Genomic DNA, 23,528 nt, shown 5'->3' with positions numbered 1-23,528 from the left:
GGGGCAGGGAGAGAGAAAGAGACCATATAGTGATGCACACCTTTAATCCCAGCACTCAGGAGGCAGAGGCAGGCAGGTCTGTAAGTTCAAGGTAAGCCTGGTCTACTTAGTTCCAGAGCTACATAGACCCTGTGTGTGTGTGTCGGGGGGAGTTCGTTACAATTAACATAGTTTTTTCAATGAAAAAAAAATTTTATCTTAAAAGATAATATTGAAAAATCTTTTCTATAAAGCTGGTCTGTAATAATTTTTAAATGGGGGAAGATAAAAGGCTGGATGTAAATGAAAATACAACAAGGATCTTGATGGTATTCCTTGGGGAAATTCAGTTTCTCGGCCCAGGTCATAATGATCTTTCCAGACTTCAGATCTGTCGCCAGAGTGCTTTCTGCCTAATCTAATTATGTTAGGGTGCCTGAATTAATCAAGTGTGACACCAACCAAGCATTTACCTCAGTTTGGAGTGAAAGTAAATGAATATACTGAGCCTGTGTCCATAGCATTTAAAGCCTCAGGTTGAAGATAAAATTCCTTTACTGCCTTGGAAAGTAGATTTTACTCACTGACACTTGGCAAGCGCTCTACCACTGAGCTAAATCCCCAACCCCCTGAGAAACAACATGCCAGAGGTGGGTTTGTCTTTTACTTGGCTGAAGACGGGCAAGTGAAGCCGCACCTGTGATGAACCTTGCAAATTCTTCCAACACTTTAATGTCTTAGAAATTCTAGGCACTACTAGCCAGTATTTCGACAAAGCAAAATTCTTGCTCTTGAAAAGCTTCCATTTGTTGAGGGGAGATAGATGATACTAAGGAATTGAGTTACAGATAATGGCAAAATGCATTCCAGTTCTATGCAAGAGATAAAGAGCAGGAAGTCAGGGAGAGTGACGTGTGGATTGCAAATGATCGTGCTGGTGGGAGAGAACATAACGTCCTCGCCTTTGAAAAGCTAACTTAATTTATATTGAAACTCGGAGTACTGTAAGGATGGACATCCTGTTATTCGCTAGTATAAGTTGTGCTTCAAAGCTGTTGGTTTGGGAATGGAATTTGTTTGTGCTGGTGTTGTTACAGTAGTCTGCTAATGTCTCATAAATAGGAATAATGTGTAAGCAGGAGATTCATCCAAAGTGCTCCCATTTTAAATTATGAAGTGGACATCGTACCTAAGGTTAGGGGATCTAATCAAACATTAGAATCATATAGCTCACTTGTGATCTCTGTATAGATATTTACCTAGCCTTGCAGTATACTCTAAATTCTACTGACCTTTCAAAAGAATTCGTCCCAAGCACAGACATTGAAAAAGTAAGGAAAGTGGAAATGATCATTTCTAGCAAGATCAGCTTTTATCTCTGTGGGGGAAAAGGGAAGAAGAAGGAGAAACTGGATAAAAATGGTGACTTAGAAAATAAATACTTTGTGTAAAGATGTGACAACTTATGAATGGGCTTCTATCCTCTTGGGAGTTTAATGAATTGGGTGTGTGTGTGAGATAGGGTCACTATTAATGCCGTGCTGCAGGCCTGTGACTCACTATGCAGACTAAGCTGACCTTGCACTCATAAAGATTGGCTGGCCTTTTCATCCTGAGTTCCAGGATTAAAGGTGTACACCACCATGCCTGGCCATGCTCCTGTGAGTCAGGGTCTTACTAGCCCAGGCTGACCTCAGGTTTGCAGTAATCCTCTTCCTCAGCCCCCTGAGTACTGCGGTTACAAGTGTGCATTACCATGTGCAGCCCATGCTTGCTTTTCAGGAATAAGTACTATGGTGCCCCAAAGACAACATGTAAGGTTTTGTTTTCTGCGTGTTTGTAAGTCTTCATTGTCTGGATGTTTGGAGACTGGAGGTTGACATCTAGGGTCTTCTTTGCTCTCTCCCTCCACCTTAGTGTTTTGAGACAGGGCCCTCACTGAACCTGGAGCTTATTGATTCAGCTAGGCCGGCTGCCAGCAAGCCCCAGGGTCCTGCCTTAACACCCCCAGTTGGGGATCAAACAGTCTTTCTTCTTGTATGGAAGTACTTCAGAGGAACCATCTTTCTAGATCCAGAGGCTTTAGTTACTAAGATTTTAGGATTTATCATTTTTACATTCCCTGGTTTATTGGTCTTACCATGTTACCTGTTTTTTATCAGCTCAGTGTTATAGCAGTTTATAGTTTTGTACTTCTAGGTAGAAATAAAGTTTGTTAGAATCTAAAAACCCCTCTAACTTTTCCTTCAGCATGTTGTTAGAATTTTCAAGTAGTTGGGGTGTGGGGTTAAGCACCCGCTCCCAGATGCAGTGGCCGGCTGAGGACAGGCCTGGGTGACTCTCTCATGATTCCGTGGAGAGATTGGGATAGCTAGTCCACCGGCACTTCGAAAGAATTGCTACCGAATGAGTTCTTTCCGCTCCAGTGTCACACTCCAGCAAGCGAAAGCTGTCTCATGTAAAGCCCCGCAGTGACTTCAAGATAACTACAAATCCCTTAAGGTGGTCTCACTGCTCCGCCCCGCTCCCAGGTCCTCACCCCCATCACCCCTCTGCGGTGCTCTGGTTCCTACCAGTACTGACTACCTTCTGCTCCTAGCCAAGACCCAGGGTCACCTTCAGATGTCTGAGCTTGCTCTCTCTCTCTCCCCTGCCAACTCCTGTCTGTGGCTCCTGTCAAAGCTGTCACTCCCGTCTGCCACTTGGACCTCTCAGGTTAGGTGTCCCTTTTGTGTGTTCCACAATAGCACATGCATGGGGTCTTTGTTGTGCTCTTAACTTGCTGCTTTTCTTCTTCAGTTTGTGAGGCCCATGCGCTTTCCTGCTTCTCAGAATGTGTGGGATACTGCTAGTCCCACACTTCGTTTTCCTCTTTATTGATAGAACCCTGGCTCTGGCTGCTGGGTGCCTGTAAGATGAATTGCTAAACGGTCTTATTAATACAAAACATGGAGCCAGATATTGGGGTGAAAACTGAGAGATCAGAGGAATAGGACAAGCCACAGCCAACCTCACCTTATGGACTCCTCAGCTTCCAAGGAGACTTACTTCCTATATACCCACGCCTATATGCTTTTCTGTTCTGCATCTCACTTCCTCTCCGCCCAGCTACATCACTTCCTGTCTGTCTGTACAGACCTCCAGACCTCTATCGTTAGTGCTGGGATTAAAGGCATGTGCTACCATTGCTCGACTTCTATGTTTAATATAGTGGCTGGCTTTTTCCTCTGATCCTCAGATAAGCTTTATTAGGGTACACAATGTACTGGAGGACACAATATATCACCACAGGTGCCCAGCTTCCCTGTAGCCTGGGGAGCAATCAAAGTTCTGAAGGAGAAGCTTACATGGAGATTTCTCAGTGTCTTTTGTAGTGCTAAAGGCACTGCCCTGTTCTCATTGCCTCTGCCTTCTTTGTAGACTCAGCATATCTACAAAAGTCAGAAAATAGCAAAATAAGTCATTACTGTCAGTAATTGCTTTGAATGTAAATGGATTACACTGAATGAAAAGACAATGAATAAATGGGTCAAAAACCAATATTCAACTATAATGTAAATTGTAGCAGTTGTTTTGTTTTTTGTTTTTCGAGACAGGGTTTCTCTGTGTAGTTTTGGTGCCTTTCCTGGAACTCACTCTGTAGCCCAGGCTGACCTTGAACTCTCAGAGTTCTGCCTCCTGAGTGCTGGGATTAAAGGCGTGCGCCTGCGCCTGCGCCGCCGCCACCGCCGCCGCCGCCGCCGCCACCGCCACCACCACCACCTGGCCAGTTGTTTAATTTTTAACGGTGTATAAAGACTGGAAATGAAAAGACAGAAGGTATATTATACACACACACACACACACACACACACACACACACACACACACACACACACATATACACACACAAAGGAAACTGAGTGGTGCTGAGACCTGCATTAGACCAAATGACTTGAAATTTAAGATGGCAGAGAGTCCACAAAGGTCAAAATGAAGGATCAGTTTGTCAGGAGGATGCAGAGCTGTGCCACCGCAGTGAAGCGCTGAAACATATGAAGCAAATGTGAAAACATTTGAAGGCAGTTGAGAGATTAGAATACAGTAATGGTAAGGAGCTGGGGTTGGTGGCCCAGGCCTGTCCAGCACTCAGGACATAGAGGCGGGGATGGTCATGAGTTCCAGGCCAGCAGGGGCTGTAATGAGACCCTGTCTCAAAGCAGCAATATCAACAATAACAACAAACAAAAACAAAAACAAAAAACCCCACAATACTAAGGGACTTTCATACATACACCATTTTCTTCCTTTCTTTTTTTTTCCCCGAGACAGGGTTTCTCTGTGTAGCTTTGGTGCCTGTCCTGGATCTTTCTCAGTAGCCCAGGCTGGCCTCGAACTCACAGAGATCCGCCTGGCTCTGCCTCCCGAGTGCTGAGATTAAAGGCGTGCACCACCCCCACCGCCTGGCTCATATACCATTTTCAATATCAGACAGATGACTCAGACAAAATCAGCATAGGAACTCTGGACTTCACACTCCTGACCAAATGGACCTAAACAGAATACACAGAATATTGTCCAACACATCCTATGCCAGACCACAAGACAAGTCTAGCAACTGAAGAAGACCAATACCATGCAATTTTTTTTTTTAACATCACAACATTGTAAAAGTAGAAATCACTAGCAGGAAGAACCTTGGAAATTCACAAACACAGGACAGTTAGGCAACATATGCCAGAACAACTAATGGGTCAACAGATAACTTTTAAAAGAACCCAAAAATTGAAGGCCATAAAAACTGGGAAAGAACACACCCGAGCTTGGAGGGTGCAGCGCATGCCCGCCAAGAGCGACGATGATCACATTAAGTGCTCACCATCACAGGATCACAAATGGACCGCCGGGCGCTGTGACGGGAGAAGAGCCGTCAAGCCAGCGTTAATGGAAGGAAGGAGAGACTGGAAACCAGGGCAGGAACAGATGGGAACCAGAAAACAAGCAAAACAAAATCAGTGTTGGAAAAGATTGAAGAGTTGCTCACTCTTGATCTAAACGGAACACAAAAGCTGAGGACTCCAGGAAACGAGCTCACAAATCTAAGCAGAGACAATACAGCAGCTACCACAGAAATACAGAGAACTGTAACATGTTATTCTGACAATTGTGCCCCAGACAGAACATGTCCCAGACATGTGCCTGTTGTAGAATATTATTATTATTATTATTATTGGTTTTTCGAGACAGGGTTTCTCTGTTTAGCTTTGCACCTTTCCTGGAACTCACTTGGTAGCCCAGGCTGGCCTCAAAATCACAGAGATCTGCCTGTCTCTGCCTCCCGAGTGCTGGGAATAAAGGCGTGCGCCACCACCGCCTGGCTAGAATATTATTTTAAGGTGTGTTACTTTTGTTCATGTTGCATTTGTTTAACTCTGTGAAGCTTTGTTACTGTGCCTGTCTAAAACACGTGATGGTCTGATAAAGAACTGGCCAATAGCAAGGCAGGAGAAAGGATAGGCAGGGCTGGCAAGCACAGAGTATAAATAGAAGAAAAGAGATGGAAGGAGAGAGGAGGAGCCAGAGAAGGAGGAGGACTCCAGGGGCCAGCCACCCAGCTACACAGCAAGCCACAGAGTAGGAGTAAGATCACAGACGTAAGAGAATGGGAAAAACCCAGAGGCAGAAGGTAGATGGGTTAATTTTAAGTTAAGAATTAAGCTGGCAAGAAACTAAGCCAAGCTAAGCCTGGCATTCATAAGTAAGAATAAGGCTCTGTGTGTGATTTATTTGGGAGCTGGGTGGCGGGCCCCCCCCCAAGAGTACAAAAACAAAAAAGAACATGTGCCCCCACCAGCACTGAATGATGAAGAAATAGAAAATCTGCACAGGAGAATAAAGAAGATCTTGGAGATTAAATCAGGAATTAAAAAGCTTGCCCTAAAGGAAACACCCCAGCCCTGATGGCCTCACCCAAGTTACATCAAACTAGCCTGGTCTACACAGTGAATCCATCCATGCGCTGCATAGTGAGACTCTGTATAGAAAAACAACAACAAAACACCCACCAGGAGTATTTCCCAATGCTAACAATAGCTTGTCTGAAAGATAAGTTCAAAGAAAAATCCGATTGTAACAACTTCCCACCGGCGCCAAGCCTTTAGGAGTAAATTTGTCAGGGAGGCAAGGCTGCCCGAAATCCTAAAATACAAATAAAAAACTGTAAGGAGATACACAGAAAAAATAGAATGTTTTGTCCATGTGTTGGAAGCACTAATGTTGTTAAAATGGTCATATGACCAAAAGATATCTATAACTTTAATCTGTGGATATAATATCAGGCTGGGTAGTGGTGGCACACACTAATCCCAGCATTCGAGAGGTAGAGGCAGGTGGATCTCTGAGTTTGAGGCCAATTCCCTGCCAGGTTTCACCCTCCTGAATGCTTAAGGGAAGTTCCTTGTCTATGTATCCTGCATAACGGGCGTTAACAGTTTAGATGCAAGATTGTAAAACATCGGTAGTGAACTTCTGCCCTTCACGGTTCTCCCATGGTGCTGTAAGCCTCTATTTAAGACCTCCTCCCTCCTTCAATAAACAGCATTTGGCGGGCTGGAGAGATGGCTCAGAGGTTAAGAGCACTGCTTGCTCTTCCAAAGGTCCTGAGTTCAATTCCCAGCAACCACATGGTGGCTCACAACCATCTGTAATGAGATCTGGTGCCCTCTTCTGGCCTGTGGGGATACGTACAGACAGAACAATGTATACATAATAAATAAATAAATCTTTAAAAAAATAGCATTTGGCATTAAAAACAAACAAACAAACATTGTCAAGAAAGCAAAGGTCAATACAATGTATGAATAATAATGGAAGAAAACAGTTATTTGAAGAACACTTCTTTATTGATGACCGCATCTCTTTACAGTGAGAGGAATCAGGTCACTTTAGTGTTTGCTGCTTAGAAGTAGGTCAGTTCATCATCCTTGGTTTTGTTAGTCTGGTAACCACTAAGTTCCAAACCCTCATTTTTTCCAGGAAGACCTTCAAAGACTTTCAAGTGCGCGTAATGACCATCGCCTACATCCACCTGAAAGAGAGAGAGAGAGGGAGAGGGAGAGAGAGAGAAAGGAGGGAGGAAGGGGAGAGAGAGAGAGAGAGAGAGAGAGAGAGAGAGAGAGAGAGAGAGAGAGAGAGAGAGAGAGAGAGAGAGAGAGAGAGAAGGAGATTATTCGATTATTCACATGGATCTCCATTGTATGACAGATCTGCTGTCTTGTAAGCCATCCTGAAATGACACTGGCCCAAAGCAGCATCTGTGAACTAAGCTCCCATCAACCCCATCAACCCGTATGTTTCTAGGAAGAGCAGTTAACAGTATGGCAGGAAGTATATTTTCAAGATTTATTTTTAATACTTTTTAGAAAAATATTTTTTTGTATGAACAATTTGCCTGCTTTGTATTTAAGTGTACCATGTGCATGTAATGCCTGAAGAGACCAGAACATGGCGTCATCTTCCCTCACACTGGAGTTAGAGATGGTTGTGAGCTGTCATGTGGGTGCTGGAATCCAAACCCGTGTCCTCTGCCAGAGCAACCAACACTCTTGCCATCCATCTCCATCTGGTTTAATTGATTGCACTTTTCATTAGACTCCGGGCACAATTACATCAGAGTTACTTTGTATTTTCACAATATCCAGAAGAGACACGGAGGGCAGCCTGTATTTTTGGTGATTCTGTTTTCCAGGTTGGGAGAGAAATTGCCATATAGTTCAATAAGGGAGACAAATACTCAGAATTGCTTTAGAAAAGGGGACTGTACGGTTCCTGTACCTATGCTGTATTAGAACCCACTTTATGAATGCCCCCCAGGCATTGAGAACTGAGCAGGGGTGGGTAGCCTGCCGGCTCTCTTTGTAAAGTAAAATTAAGAAGCTTAGATGCCATTGGGGTAAGGATCTGGATGGTAGTTTGGGCACGAACCCAGGACCTAGAACATAGAGAGAAGAATTGCAACTTTGTTCTTTATTGGAACAATAAAAACTTTGTGTGACATGTACAGGTTGTGCTCTGATATCCCTTCCTGCCCTAATCTTCCAATGCTATTTGTCAAAGTTTACCATTATATATGACACTATGATGAGCGTCATACAAAACGCGCGCGTGTGTGTGTGTGTGTGTGTGTGTGTGTGTGTGTGTGTGTGTGTGGTCACCCTGACCTCTTACTGGAGGTCTGAAAAAAAGCTGTGACAGTATCAGTTTTAAAGATGCCAGCAACAGATTAAAGAGACCAGTTTTCTGGAGCTGAGGATGCAGCTCGGTCAGTGCAGTGTTGGTCTGGCTGGCACCTAGCCCTGGGTTCGGTCAACCAGCACCTCCTAAGGCAGGTGGTGTGTGCCGACTGTAATCCCAGAACTCAGGAGCTGGAGGCAAGAGGAGCAGAGATTCAAGGTCATTTTTCTACTATAGGTGGAGTTCGAGTTCCGACAGCCGGAGATACATGAGACCCAGTGTCAAAACAACCAAACCATGCCGGCCGGTGGTGGCGCACGCCTTTAATCCCAGCACTCGGGAGGCAGAGCCAGGTGGATCTCTGTGAGTTCGAGGCCAGCCTGGGCTACCAAGTGAGCTCCAGGAAAGGCGCAAAGCTACACAGAGAAACCCTGTCTCGAAAAACAAAAACAAAACAAAAAAAAAAAAAAAAAAAAAAAACAAAAAAAAAAAAAACAAAAAAAAAAAAACAACCAAACCAAACCAAACAAGACGACAACAGAAACCAATGAGATGTAGTCAAGGCTTCCCACAAAGCTCTCAGTGAAAAAATGGCACAACCCATTTAAACCTAGATCTGTCAGATTCCAACGTCCACATACATCATTTTGACTCTCTCTCTCTCTCTCATTGGTTTTTCGAGACAGGGTTTCTCTGTGTAGTGTAGTTTTGGTACCTGTCCTGGATCTCGCTCTGTAGCCCCCCTCTTGTTGGTTGGATTTGTTTTGAGGAAGGATCTCTCTATGTAGCCCAGGCTAGCCTCCAACTCCGAATCCTTCTGCCTTGTCTCCTGAGTACTGGGTTAAGGGTGTAATTTTTTTTTTTTTTTAAGCGTTTGTTTCCTACTTGGAAACGGGGCATCAACCTTTGCAAACACTGTTGACATTACCGGAGTCAGTGCTCCAGGTGGACTTCTTGGCTCTGTGCTGACAGTAGTGTGAACTTCTAGAGTCATTTACCTTTCCGGGGATCAATTTTCTGACTGGTAACACAGTAGAAGTGGCGTGTTTTTGTTTCCTGGCTTTTTCATGAGGATTAGGTGAAGAGGAATATGGCCTGCTTACAGAATAGTACCCCGCACATTCTAAATTCACCGTGGGTTATTGTCCCCACTGGTCAGGGTCGGTGGGGACCAGACTCAGGGCAAGAGATCTTGGGATCACATAGATTTTGAACAAACAAACCCAGGACAACCTAACATCAAAGGCTGTGTGTGATCCTTCATTCTGGGACTCTCCAGCAGGGACTCAAGACAGACAGAAAAGCCTACCAGTAACAACTGAAATCTAAAGAGGTTGAGAGGACTCAGCAGTGAGCCTGCAGGAAGGAAGGAGGGAAGGAGGTCAGGGAGAAGGGGGGAGCGGGGGAGAAGGGGAGGAGGTGGGGAGAAGGGGAGGAGGTGGGGAAGAGGGGAGTGAGGGGAGAGGGGAGAAGGGCAGAGAGGAGACAGGAGACGGGGGGGGGGGGGGGGGGAGGGAGGGAGGGGGAGAGGGAAGTGGAGGAGGGAAGAGACAGTGTGCACACTGCAATAGGGTGGTCAAGGGAAGAAATTTTCAAGATCATTTTCTGATGAGCTTTTTAAAGAAATATGTGAGGGAATTAATATGAAACGTATTTATTTGGATAATCAAAAGTGTTTAAGATAATCTCAGTTTTGGTAGAAAATTTCCTCTTTGAACAAAATCATTTTTCCTGGAAACTTTCTTTCTCAACTGTGAAGAAAGATCATGGAAGGAAGCAATTTCTGCTGAGGGTACATCTAGGGCTCCTTCCCATGTTTCTTCAGGCCCGGAACACACCAGGAACTCGAATTTGATTGAACCGGACTGGTCTGTTCCCCATACAGAACCCAGGAGCTCACTTTGAAAGGAGCTCATGTTGAGATGGCTAGCTCTGTTCATGTCAAGTTTTTTTTTTTTTTTTTTTTTTTTTTTTTTCTTTTGGTGTTTTTCGAGACAGGGTTTCTCTGTGTAGCTTTGCACCTTTCCTGGAACTCACTCTGTAGACCAGGCTGGCCTCACAGAGATCCGCCTGGCTCTGCCTCCCGAGTGCTGGGATTAAAGGCATGCGCCACCACCACTGCCTGGCGTTAATTATTTTTTAAAGAAACAAATGACACTGTGCCTTGTCAACTGGCAAAGCAGAGGAGGTAGATGCACTTGAATATCTGTTACCTTTGAAATCAAGGTTGTCATCATTTAACACATAGAGATAAACACAATGCAGCTCCTACTTATCATCCACAGTTGAGGTTTTTAATTGGTTCCTTTGATACCCCAAGAATGTCAAAGTATTTTTTCTCCCATTAGAACTCAATCAGGACACCATTTAATTTGATTTTTTGATATGACTGGCTATAAGATTTGTTTTACAATTTTAAAAAATTATGTGTATGCATGTGCGTCTGTGTATGGCTAGGTGCACATAGGAATAGGTGCCCTCGGAGACCAGAGCTGTCAGAAACCCGGAGTTTCAGGTGGTTGTGAACTGCTTGATGTGGATGCTGGAGACTGAGCCCGGGACTTCTGCAAGAGCGGCATTCGCTCTTAACAGCTGAATCATCTCTCCAGCTCCTAAAATTCATTTTTAAAATACTATAAATACGGTGTTACGCTGTAGCTGGAGTGCCACAAGTTGGACCCGCTTGAGTTATACAAAGAATTATTTAAATGATATTAATAACTGCTTATTTAAAGGATGAAAGTGGCTTGAATTATCAGCTAATGATTGAAGTCCTTCTTTAAGTGCATTTAATTTGGACACAGGCAGAATTAGGAAGTTTAGAGGGGGCAAAAGCTCTAAGACACTGTCTGGTTAACTCCCACATCCTAAGATCTTACCCTCCACATCTACCCCACAGAAGAAATAGCCATGGCCGGAGACCAATGCCCTGTGCTGTTACACCATATTTTTCTATACAGGTTCCAGAAATTAAGAACCGTATAAGTTAGCTTTCTATATTGACAAGGAAAAACAAGGTGAATATCCTTCAGGAAACTTCCACCTACAAGTGCCATGTACTGCCTTAAAGACAACTGGTAGAAATGAAGTTATAGTCGGGGCAACAGGAAGTCTCTCGTCAGCACTTAAGTGAGGTCAGAGTCTAACCTTAATGAAATAATTGATTCCTGCGACGACTTGAGTTTTGTACTCGACGGCTTCGAATTTTTCATATTTCTCATTGGTTTTCTCTTCAAGCTGTGCTCTGACCTTATGAAGAGAAAGGAAGAAAAGACGTTAGAGCTGTGTTGACTGCTTACGTGAGCTACAAATCTGGGAACCTCATACTACTGAGAGTCCTCGGAGATGCTGAGGAAGGCTGGCAGGGTGGCTCGAGCCTATAGTCCTGGGACTTGAAAGATGGAGGCAGGAGCGTCCAGTTCAAGAGCAGTTTGGGCTACATAGAAAGTTCCAGGCTAGTTGGGGATATAGATTGAGACCCTGCCTCAAAAATCAAAATAAAACAAATTAAATGAAAAATGATGCAATCTTCTTTTTTTCCATAGAAAACACTTTAAGAACATTACAGTATGCATGAGGCTGAATTAATATCAAATCAGTGTGGTATTACAAAACAGTCACAATTTAGGACCTCCAAATAGCTTAGCAGGTAATGCCACTTGTCACCGAGAAAGCATGACAACCTGGATTCCATCTCTGGCACTCACATGGTGGAAGGAGAGAATGGTCTCTTGCAAGTTGTCCTGTGATGATCTACACACACACACACACACACACACACACACACACACACACACACACACACATACACACACACATACATACATACATACACACACACACACACACACACACACAAAGCAAAAACCAATATTGTCACAATTTGCAATAAAGAGCTCCAATAGTGACATCTATATTTGATTACTAATTAAAAACAGGACAGCAGCAATTACTACTTAGCATTTTAAACTGATTGCCCAATTAATGGTGAAAATAATGAATTGATTTGAAGCAGTTGTAGTTTCCCCTGATGTTTCTGTCTTACACACCCACACCCATTCTAGAATCATCTAAGCCAGAACACTACAATGGAGTATTATTATTAAGGAATCTGTAGATGTTTTCATCTGTCTCTCAAATGTCCCCTCTCCTCCAGGATCCGGCACTGCACTGGACATCATGTCTTCTTGGTCTCTCAGCGGGGTTAACTCTGGTCTGTCTTTGTCATTCCAGCCCTGATTCCGGACTGTCAATTTATAGAGTGTCCCTTGATTGGGGTTGGTCTGACCTCTCTTATGCTTGCATTCTACGTTCTTTACAGCACACACTGGAGTGCCTGAGTGCATTGATCAGGACCCACAGCTTCCCTTATCGCTGATGGAGATACTGTCACTTGGTTACTGTAAGTCACTGTCCTACCCCTCTGTGATGAAAGGGGAAGCATGCTTGGACCACACAGCAGTTTCTCATCACCCAGGAGACTTTTTCTCATTGGGCCTTCATCCCTAACCTCGGCATCCTTCTTGACAACGATCATTACTCTGGCTTTTGCCAAATAACAATTTAAAACATTTTCTCCCATTCCTTATGCATGTGTTGATTAGAATTCTACTGTTAAGAAGCCTGTTCGCTCTCCACTCCCTGTTTATTTAGCCTTTGGTTTTATTACTATGACTTACATATGCTTCTCTTAGTCCACAGGTTGTAAATTCACCATGACTTACTTTTTTGCTTATATTGTCCTTCACTTGTCTGTTGAGAGCCCCCAACTTGGTGTCCTTCCCATGAGGCTTCATCGTTTTATGAGTGCTTCCTCCCTCTGTGGCGTTACAGCATTTACCAGCCTCTTCTCTGTAATTAACCATTTCTCTGAGGGTGCACTGGCTCCATTTTTGGAGACTGGCTAAGATCAGGACAGCGTGTACACTCACTGTTTTACGATTCCATTGCTTCTGTGTATACTCAGTGGAAAGCTACACATTGTATGTAGGCATACTAATATAAGTATGTGTATCTATCAGTTCATCTGTGTATATGTGTATATGGGGTGCATGTATACATTCATATGCATAATTATATATGCAGTGTGCACATACAGTTGTGTATGGCAGCTACAGTTGTCCCTTGGTATTGGTAGGGGATTGGTTCTGGGACCCCCTGTAGATACCAAGATGCTCAGGCCTCTTATGTTAAAATACCATGGAATTTACATGCACACATTCTCACATGCCTTAACTCATCTCTGGACAACTTACACCAACTAATACAACAAAACACGTAGTAAACAGCTGTTACTATATATCGCTTAGGAAATAACGACAACTGTCCTGGAACTCGCTGTGTAGAGCAGGCTGGCTTCAAACTCAGAGATCCACCTGCCTCTGCTTCACAAGTGCTAGGACTTAAGGTGTATACCACCCCCACCCCCCACCCCTTGGCAGTAACTCCTTTCTCAGTCGCTGAGGATGAAGCCTGGCTTGCATTCACAATCTATTTACTTGTTTAATCAGTTCTAACATACACATAAAACAGCTTTAGATTTCCTCATCTAACCCCCTTCCAAAAAACACATTTACAAATCAGAATATAGGATTTTCCTGTGGTTTTTATAAAGATCCTGTGAGTGCTTTGGGCACATCACCTTCCTGCTTCTGTCTGATCACATCCGCAAAATTGTGTTGCCTTGTGAGACAGCATGTTCCCAGGTCCCAGGCATTCAATGCAGATTGTGTTCGAGCCGTCAATCCGTCTGTGGCAGGGGAGGAACTTAGCTGCCAGCGTTGCTGAGAGGAGTTAGCCTCACATTCATTGTGTAAACATTGACCGAGTGTTCTGAACCCATCCTTTTTCAGGGACACAGCTGGACCTGACAGGCTAGAATCTGCTGTGATCACCCGGGCTCAGTTTCTGCTAATAGCCAAGCTCCAGATTTCCACTAGGACAGAGAAAGGGCGATAGCTCATGTCTCAGAGTGGAGGATGATGAGGGGAAGGACCCAGCGATGGTCTAGTTGTTGGTCATACAGACCCATCAGTACCCCCCCCACACACACACCTCCACACCCCGATATCTTGACTGATTCCTGGGGTTGCCAGTGCCAGCCATCAGCAGTCTAATACAGCTCTGCAGTGTGAATCTCCTACTCAGGCTCAGGCTTACCCTTCACGGTGTAGCTTCATCTAGATGACTCAGTTTCCATCTTCTCACTTCTATCCATGTCCTTCAGGCAGTGTCCACTGACTTCCTGTTACCTTTCTGATAGGTGTTCCCCACAATCATTCCTGCCCCTAGGAGGGAAACTAACTCTGTCTCCATTGAGAAGTTGGCTCCCTGCTCTCTGGTGAAGCATTTAAGCACACCTCCCTTCAGTCAGACCCCCTGAATCCTTCCCCTCGGTGGGTTGATGTTTTCAGTCTTTCTCCGCTGGTGCCTCAGTTGACTGTTAGAACTATTTTCAAAGGTGTCTGCAGACTGAGTCCTCAGATTATTTTTGAAGTCCCAACATGCACCACCCATTTTCTCCCAAAGCCTTCAGGCTAGGTGACTTGAGAATAACTGCTTTGTTGGGTGTCAAGTGGAGAAAAGAAGACAAACAGTGAGGGGAAAGACTGGACCGGCAAGAGCGGGGTGCGAGAGAGGAGCTGCGCACAGCTGTGTGGAGAGAGAGGCCGAGTGAGGAGAAACATCTTGGGTTCTCTGCGTCCTGAAGCCTTGGAGGGTCCAGAGGAAGGGCCCCGGCACTGGGTATCCACTGAGTTAGAAAGGCCTAATCTCTACACTAATCCCCAAACTGACTTATTTAACCTAACAGTTCACAAGTAAGGAACTGGAGGTGAGGGTTAAAAATCATTCATCATTGTCTTAGCGATTCTAAAGCCTTTGTTTACTAGCAAGTATCTGAGCTATGATCCTTCTGGGTTTCAGTCTTGGCTGTTTTTTATTTTGTTTTATTTTTCACTTGAATTGTGTGCCTGTATGTGGGCATGTGCGCATGGGAGGGTAGGTACCCAGGGAGTCCAGAAGAGGGCGTCAGATCTCCTGCAGCTGGAGTTGCAGGCAGTCTTGAGCTCTCTGCCGTGGCTCCTGGGAACTGAACTTGGGTCCTCTGCAGTTCGCACTCCTAACCGCCAAGCCATCTTTTTAGCCCCCGTCTTGATTTTTTTTTTTTTTAAGATATGTTGTAAGGGCTTATTTCTGTCTCTCCTATTGATGGATCTCTGCATTTTCTTCATTGTCCTTGTGTAAATCGCAGGCCTGGAATTTTCCCTGAGAGAACTGATTTCCAACGCTCTGGTTTGTTTCTCACCAGCACTGTGCCTGTGCTGTCCGGCTCACTGTGGAAGGGGCAGCCTCCGTGCCCTTTGTAGTGACACTGATTTGTGTCCTTTAATGTGGGATGCTATGGACCTGGGTGCTGATGGCGAGCTGGGAGGTAGGGGAAGATGCAGGTGGAGAGATTGTTAGTGAAACTTTAAGATTCAGAAAGCAGTTTGGCATTGGGAGAACTTCAATGTGTATGTGTGGAGGCAGGGATGCTACCAGAAGGCCAGAGCCAGCTGGGGATGCGTTCGTGGAGCCTGGTGTGTGACAGACTGGACCTGTGCTGTAGCCAGGACCTCTTCTCCTGATGATGGCTGGAAACCATGTATTTGTCACTTTGTCCCGAAGGGGCACCCGGTAAATACATTTCCAGAGCTGTTCGAGATTTCCCAATGGCTGCAAATCTGGCTGAGTTGAGCTGTTCATTTTCTAGAATTGAGCCGTGGGGGCACCCGACATTAATGCATTTTCCCATCCTGCCATCAATCTTCAGAGGAGTAGTGGCTAGGGGGTGATGGCTACGAGGTGGACAGACGCCATTTAAGGGAATTTTACCGTAAGAAAAGAGAATTCAGGGAGCAGTGTGAAAATACGGTAAAGCTAGAGGGACACGTCTTGTGGACATTTGTCACCTGATAATGTTTTTGAAGGAAGTATGAAAAGTGTGCCAGACACAAAAAAATGAAGCCACATAGACGGTGGAAAGACAGTGTAGGACTGAAGCAATATGATAAACTGAGGTACTTCCTCGCCAGGCGCCAGATGCTAGCGATTTTCCAAGCAGAATAAGAACTGAGAAACCTGCTGAGGGGCCCATGGGAGGATGGGGGGGTAAGGGAGTGGGGGTGGGGACCACGACACAGCACCAACAACAGTGGGGAGAAAGTATAGGCTTCTAGGAAAACAACAACGAGTAGAATAGAAGGGACGCTCTGCTGTCCCCAGGGTCCTGCTGTGACATGGACAGTCATTCATCACACTGGAATGGCGAGCTTCCTGCGGTTCTGTGACTTCCTGGAGCAGAAGTGGAGGAGGAGGGAGCGAGGGCCATGGGAGTGACCTCTAATTGAAGACTGGAACGTCACAGCTCACAGGATCATGGGAATCAGAGTGGAGGAGTATGTGAAAATATCCATCGTGGACCAAGAGGACCCAGGCATGTGCTGATAAAGATGGGAGCGTGGATTTCCTGGGAACGCTGGGGCAGCTGAATGACAGACCCTCTTGGCATGGGACACCAGAAGGGACTGACGAGGAAGCTTAGGTTGGAGAGAAGAACCTAAATCTGTAGACGAGGTCAATGACATGCTGGAGCTCAGGGTGTGCTCAGTTGTGCCGATGAGGTGTTTGTGTGGTGTCCCGGCCAACAAGCTCATGCTTGCTTAGCGTGTTCGCCAGGAATGGTGTTCAGCAACCAGGTTTCCGACGTGAAGACAAGCATGTGCACTGTGCACATACATTTGCATGTGTAATCATAGCCTTTGCCTCTAAAAATAATCACTAAAATAACATTTCATTCCCTCAGATAAACATACCTGGAATTCTCTTTCAGTGGCTACTTACATAGACAATCAAAGATCACCACCTGCAATCTGAACTTGCTATTGGGGCCATCTGCTTATTTGGGTCTTTCATTGAAGATGTTATGGTTTCTCGTGGATGGGAATGAATGTATATATTGTTTTTTTTTGTTTGTTTATATATATATATATATATATATATATATATATATGTAAGGAATAAAAGTACAAAGTAAATCACAGAAGTGGAGATTTTCTCTGGGATCCCTTAAATCATTCTAGGGATGCCATAACCCTCTCTGGCCTGACACTGTGTGGAGACCCAACCGACTCTAATCCTGGAGGAGTTGATTCCATTTCCTGACTTAACAAGGACTTTCAGTAGGATCTGCCTTGTGGGGTTCTTTGGAAGGGGAATGATTGATGTGGCTGAGAAGATGCTCCCTACAATATACAGTTTACTGCCTGCCTCTCTGCCTCCCAACACTTAGCTGAGAATTGTCCCCTGTAAGACAGGACACATGAGTGGTATCTGGGAGCTGAGCCACACATTGTACTTGTTCACCTGACAGATAGTAAAGGACTTGACAGCCATGCCGAACGTCCTTTTTAGTCTTAAACCTATGATAATGGAAGTGTACTTAATTAAGTTTTATTTTATAACATACCCCAGACATTTTGACTTCCTCCATACTGTTAATTTCTCAGGAGCAGTGTCCATGTCTTATAGCCCTTTATGCAGCTTCTACAGTTTGTAGCCCGATGCTTAGACACTCAGGAGAGACTCAGGAAGTGCCCCTACCATGAAATGGTTCATGCCTACGAAACTTGCATTGTGCTTTAAAGTGGGGGCCACCAAGGCTTGCGTGGAGAAGGCAGGTTTGCGGCATTCTCATACCCGCAAAAGCTTCCCCGTGTGTTGAGGCTGCACAGTGGAAAGGACAGATTAACTTCTTGACTGGGTGACTCTCACGTGTTTTGAATCTTGGTTTCATCATCTAAAAATGGGGTGCAATCCTTTGCCTGCTCCAGGGCTTTGAAGATCAGTGGGAGGGGGGACGGAAGCGAAGGTTTTTACAGTAGTGAGGCTCCTTCCTGGGGTGAGGTGGCCTTGTAAAAATCTATTTCTCATTCTGCGTCTCCGAAGCTGCAAGAGCACACTGCTAAATTAATGTTATCACTGAAGACATGGTCAACAGATGGCGTCACTAGCAAGGGAAGCCCTTCCGGTAGCTTTCTAACTTTGCAAAATTATAGGATCAAAATACATTGGGTATGTATATAGATATGAGATTCCCAAAGAACTAGTAAAAATATTATATTTAAAAACTATCCTAGCTAGGCAAGATGACACACTCCTGGAGTCCCAGGTACTTGAGAGACTAGAGGCAGGAGGATTACTTGAACCTCTGAGGCTGGGACCACTTGGAGAAACAGCAAGTCCCCTCCCCCCATTTCAAAGAAGAGCGATTGTTCTAGATAACCAGGTGATCAACTATTAAAGATCATTAAAACCCGCTGTTTCTTCTGTATTTCAGACAACTATATTTCCCTGTCTATCCCCCATAGCTCTGGTTCCTGGAACATCTCAGGGGGACTTTTCAGGTTGGGGATTTTTTTTTTTTTCTGGCGACATAAACAACAGTGATGCCTCATCTGTGATACTTGTTTTTGACACAATTTTTATGCACATTATTTTAGTTAGTCCTTTTAGCACTTTCTTCTTACAAATGACATGGAGGGCCTTTTCTTGGTACCCTATTTTAAAATTCCGTCTCTCACAAGCCTCCTAGGATGCCAGATATCTGGTCCTACGGGAAAGCAAAGTTGTAGGTAGGAGCAACCACAGCTCCTGAGAGCCTGGAAGAAATGTGAACATGCAGGCTCGTCCAGCCCTCTTCAGTCAGACCTGCATTTTATCGAGGTCGACAGGTAACTCATGTCACATTCAAGTCTGAGAACACCAGCTCGATGTGAGGATTCTAGCGAAGGTATAAAGATTTAACGTCATCTTCTTCAAAAACAAAATGCTCCCAGGCATTTATTGAACTAAACCTATGGTGTGAGAACTATTTAGCCTTTAATATTTAGCCACTGAATTTTAGGCCTGTGACCTCCTCTAGAATGTTCAATGCCTTAAATATGAAGGCTCCCATCTCTTCTGCTCAGATAAAAGCCGATGATGCCTAGCACCATGATGCATGCCTGTAAGCACCAAGATGCATGCCTGTAATCCCAGCACTCAGGAAGTTGAGGCAGGAGAAGTCGTGCCGTGAGTTTGAAGTCAGCCTGGGTTACCTAAGTGCTAGGCCAGCCAGGACGTAGCCAGGCCAGGTCTCAGTCAAACAGGCAAACAAACAATAGACAAAACTGATCTTGTCTGCCAGGATGATATTTCAGGGAGGAAAAAAAAAATGGTGTAAGAAAATAAGGTGACAGATTGCAAACCCACACCTGTAATTTGCATGTATTTCTCTTTTATAAAACATGCAACACAACACTTTTCTAATATATAGATGATAGTTAAACACGTTTTTTATATATAGATGATAGTTAAGCAAGATGCATTAACTTGCCGGGCGGCGGTGGCTCACACCTTTAATCCCAGCACAGGGAAGCAGAGCCAGGCAGATATCTATGAATTCAAGATCCAGGACAGGCACCAAAGCTACACAGAGAAACCCTGCCTTGAACCTCCCTCCCCCCCAAAAAAAAGATGCATTAGCTTGCTAAAAACATTGAGTTCTGTTTTGCCTGTAATGGTGTGGCGTGAATAGCATCCTGGGAATTAGCTCAGGAATCCTTAACAGCCTTAGGAGCCGTCACAGCTGGCTTCAATTAGTGAGATTGGACAATTCTGTGAACAAGCACATTAGAGCTCTTGGGATCACGCTTGTAAGTAAAAGGTTTAGAGACTTTTTTACAAGTTCGCCTTCAGCAAATGGGGAAACTGAGGCTGCAATAAACGACTTGGCCAATTTTACTTGTGCAATGTTGAAGTTTCTCTGAAAAGACTTAATGTTCCACCTTTAGCTGCACAAGAGTCTGAATAAAACCCACACATATCTGGTTTCTGTGGTTTCCCACACTTTTAACACAGGGACAAATTACGAACCAAACGGTGAAAGTCTGATATGGGATCAAACTTTTTCCTGAAATGCTCCGACTCACCTGGTCAGCAATCTCCTGGATTTCTGGAGTGGCAGGTCTGGCCTCTGTCAAGCCTCCGGGGATCATTCTGGTGACTGGCTTCTTCACTGGGCAGGATGCAGAGAAGATATGATCAGGCAAACCCAGAGACTCAGGGTTTTAAAGGTGCCCATAAACTCCTCCTATATACTGTATTAGCTTCCCAATAGCTGAGGGACGGAGGGAATGAGTGTGGCCTCCGGCAAGTCTTAGTGCCTCCCTGAGAGGAAACGCTGAGTGGAGTTGGGGAGGGGGGGGCGCTGCTGAGGTGGGGGTTGTGAATTTTGGGTGTGCCCAGAATTCGTGCGTGGTTAGTAGAGGTTCCTCCCTGCGATCTGTGCCAATTATTTCATCCTGTGGTGTCATATACATGAGGAACGACACGTGTAGTCAGAGTTTCCAAATATGCTACACCTGGAAGAGTTCTTTTAAGAGAATACTTAATAATGTCAAGTCTGGTGGCTTAGAATTCACTCAGCTTTATAAAGACAACAAAACTATCTGGAGAACTTTTACTTTTAGTTTCTAAAATGCTTATCCCCAAACACAAAGAATGACAAACATCTTTATTTCTTCTGCTGTTGATTCTTTTGTTTTTTATTTTATTTAAGAAATTTTTTTGTTCATTTTTACATACCAACCACAGATTCCCTTCTCATCCTCTTCCTACTCCTTCCCTGCCTCCCCCCTCCCCACCTCCCCATCCCCTCCTCTAAAAGGGTAAAGCCTCCCATGGGGAGACAGCAAAGCCTGGCATATTCAGTTGAGGCAGGACCAAGCCCCTCCCCCCTGCATCAAGGCTGAGGAAGGTGTCCCACCATAGGTAATGGGCTCCAAAAAGCCAGCTCATGCACTGGGATAGATCCTGATCTCACTGCCAGGGCGCCCACAAACAAACCAAGCTACACAACTCTCTCCCATATGCAGAGGGTCTAGTCCGGTCCCATGCAGGCTCCACAGCTGTCGGTCTAAAGTTCCTGAGTTCCTATGAGCTTGATTCAGTTGTCTCTGTAGATTTCCCCATCATGATCTTGACCTGTCTTGCTCATACAATCCCTCTTCCCTCTCTTCGACTGGACTCCGGGAGCTGGACCTGGTGCTTGGCTGTGGGTCTCTTCATCAATTACTGGATGAAGGCTCTCTTTGTCCAATGGAGCCGGGGGGTGGGGGGTTCTGTGTCTCAAGGAGCCGCTGAGGTCTCGGCAGTGGGTTTGGGGACTGGAGTGGGATTTGTAGATTATAGGATTACAGGGTCCGATGAGGGGTGGTGGTGGGCATGCCTGCTGGAAGGAGTCTTGCTTACTGGCCTGCAATTGGGGCTGCAATAGGAGGGTGTCTTTTTTTTTTTTTTTTTAATAGAAGAGATTTTATGTATCCTGGGCTGGCCTTGAAATCACCATGAACCTTGAACTTCTGGTTCTCCTGCCTCCGCCTGCAGAGTGCTGGGATTACAGGCATGGACCATGCCCACTTACGTGCTGCTGGAGATTAATCCAGGACTTTTCGGAGATTAATCCAGGACTTCTTGGGTGCCAGCTCTGTCCTCTTCCAGCTGAACTATATCCCCAGCCCAAGACAGCTAGATTTCTGTCGTTCGGAACTAAGTGTTTTGTGTGCTTCACAGTTCTTTTTGTAGTTTCTCTGATTGTTTATTTTATTTTTTACAGTTCAAGCTGGCCTAGAATTTATTATGTAGCCCAGACAGGACTTGGGGTCTGGTTCCTCTGAGTGTTGAAATTGAAAGTGTCTATCACCTATGGAGGAAGCTCTACCCCACCCCAACCTTGTCAGCCCCAGAGTTGAGTTTCACCGTGAGTGTGTTATCCTGTGGGAGCCCGTTCTGGGGTTCCTCGTGGCTTTACCCAGCAGGTCCGAATAGAGGATGATCAGGACCACGGGCCTGAGTGCAGGTGTCTGAGATGGCCTGCACTTGGCTGTGCTGGGGGAGGAGGTCTTTTGCTCCACCCCCTTGGCGTCTCTATAAAAACCCTGGACCAGAGACAGTCCGGGCCCGTTGGAATAGGTTCCAGGCCCTCTCGAGGCTGTCCTTTATTTTCTATCTGTTTATCTCTGCAAGATTCTCCGCTATAAATCCTTCTATCTAATATTTCCTGCTGCTCGCACTCAAGAAAACTCTGGGGAACTGTGGGGGTGGTGGGTAAACGCCCCACAGAATGGCGCCATGAACAGGGACTAAAGAAAAAAAGGGACTAAAGAAAAAAAAGGGACTAAAGAAAAAGAAAAAAAAGGACAAAAGAAAAAAAAGGGGGGGACTAAAGACAAATGAACAGGGACTAAAGACAAAGTAATAGGGACTAAAGATAAAGGAAAATAATAGTTTTATTACAGAGTTTTTGGTGAAAGTGCTGAGTCAGCCCTGCCAGTGGAAAGGCATGCCGGTGTTATGAAAAAAAAATATATTTTATATATATATTTTTTGGTGAGGCAGGGGTTTTATCCTCGAGAGAAAAGGAAAGCGGACTGGAAGGATGTCTGATGCTGCAGCGAAATTCTCTTCTGTCAAAATTTTCTATCTTCTATCCTTTTCTCAAATTCTATCTGTGAAAAATAAGTAAGGTATAGGGTAGTAATATAGTTTAGGAAAAACTTAGAAGTGTAAGATTGTGTAGGAAAAAATAAGTAAGGCAACTAGACAGAAAAACTCAATTTTCTAACTTAGGGGGCTTTGAAAGCAAACTGGGGGAAAAAATCTTTCTTTGGGCTTTACGGGAAGTAAAAAGGCTCTTCTTTGAGCTTATGGGGAAGAAAAAGTTTCCTATGGAAGCTTTTGACCTGGGAACAGCTAAAATGCCAAATCCAAGCGGCAGGAGAAAGTAATTTCTCCCTGAGGCAAAAATGGGGGAGTAAAAAGTCAAAGTTTAAAGTTGGGAAGTTTTGGGAAAAGTTGGTCTTTCTCCTGGGGGGGGGGAACTTTCTCTTAAACTATAAAGCTTTTCTTGGAAAATTTGGGGGGAAAATCTCTCTAAAAAGCCTTAATCTTTCTCAAAAGCTCTCAAACTTAAAAACTAAAGCCTTTTAGAACTTTCTCTCTGAGGGACAAAAATTAGAATCACCTGAAGATATTAGTATGGGGACCACCTGTGATTAGCTCTAAGGGAAAACAACAAACTTAAGACAGCAAAACCTCTAAGTTCTCTTTCAAGCTTTAACAATCCTCCCTGCAATGCAGGAGGCAGGGACAAGTTCCTAAAAACCTCTTCTAAGCTCTGTCTCTTCAAGCTAGTAAAAGACAGTGGGTCAGAGTACCCTGAGGGAAACGCTTGGGGAGAGTAAGGGTGAAGAGCTAGA

The 23,528-nt window shown here is 44.7% G+C and overlaps 1 protein-coding gene across 1 annotated transcript; it reads right to left on the bottom strand.

Annotated features, from left to right (window-relative positions):
- Window positions 1-6,838: 6,838 nt before the first annotated feature.
- Csta (cystatin A) lies at window positions 6,839-20,464 on the bottom strand. Its single transcript, XM_028862646.2, has 3 exons — window positions 20,202-20,464; window positions 11,338-11,439; window positions 6,839-7,045 (listed from the first exon to the last, which is right to left on the bottom strand). Exons 1-3 carry the CDS (start codon window positions 20,265-20,267, stop codon window positions 6,917-6,919), a joined length of 297 nt encoding a protein of 98 aa, XP_028718479.1. The 5' UTR covers window positions 20,268-20,464; the 3' UTR covers window positions 6,839-6,916.
- Window positions 20,465-23,528: the final 3,064 nt, after the last annotated feature.

This window comes from Peromyscus leucopus, chromosome 12 (genome assembly GCF_004664715.2).
Source record: "Peromyscus leucopus breed LL Stock chromosome 12, UCI_PerLeu_2.1, whole genome shotgun sequence".
Classification (NCBI taxonomy): Eukaryota; Metazoa; Chordata; class Mammalia; order Rodentia; family Cricetidae; genus Peromyscus; species Peromyscus leucopus.
Note: the sequence above shows the minus strand (reverse complement) of the source record. Positions and strands in the feature narration are given on the sequence as shown.

Coding starts and splice junctions, on each gene's coding strand:
- Csta (XM_028862646.2), bottom strand. CDS start 20,267: ATGATCCCCGGAGGCTTGACAGAGGCCAGACCTGCCACTCCAGAAATC. Junction 11,440..20,201: donor TCCAGGAGATTGCTGACCAG/GTGAGTCGGAGC, acceptor TCTCTTCATAAG/GTCAGAGCACAGCTTGAAGA. Junction 7,046..11,337: donor GAATCAATTATTTCATTAAG/GTTAGACTCTGA, acceptor TCTCTCTTTCAG/GTGGATGTAGGCGATGGTCA.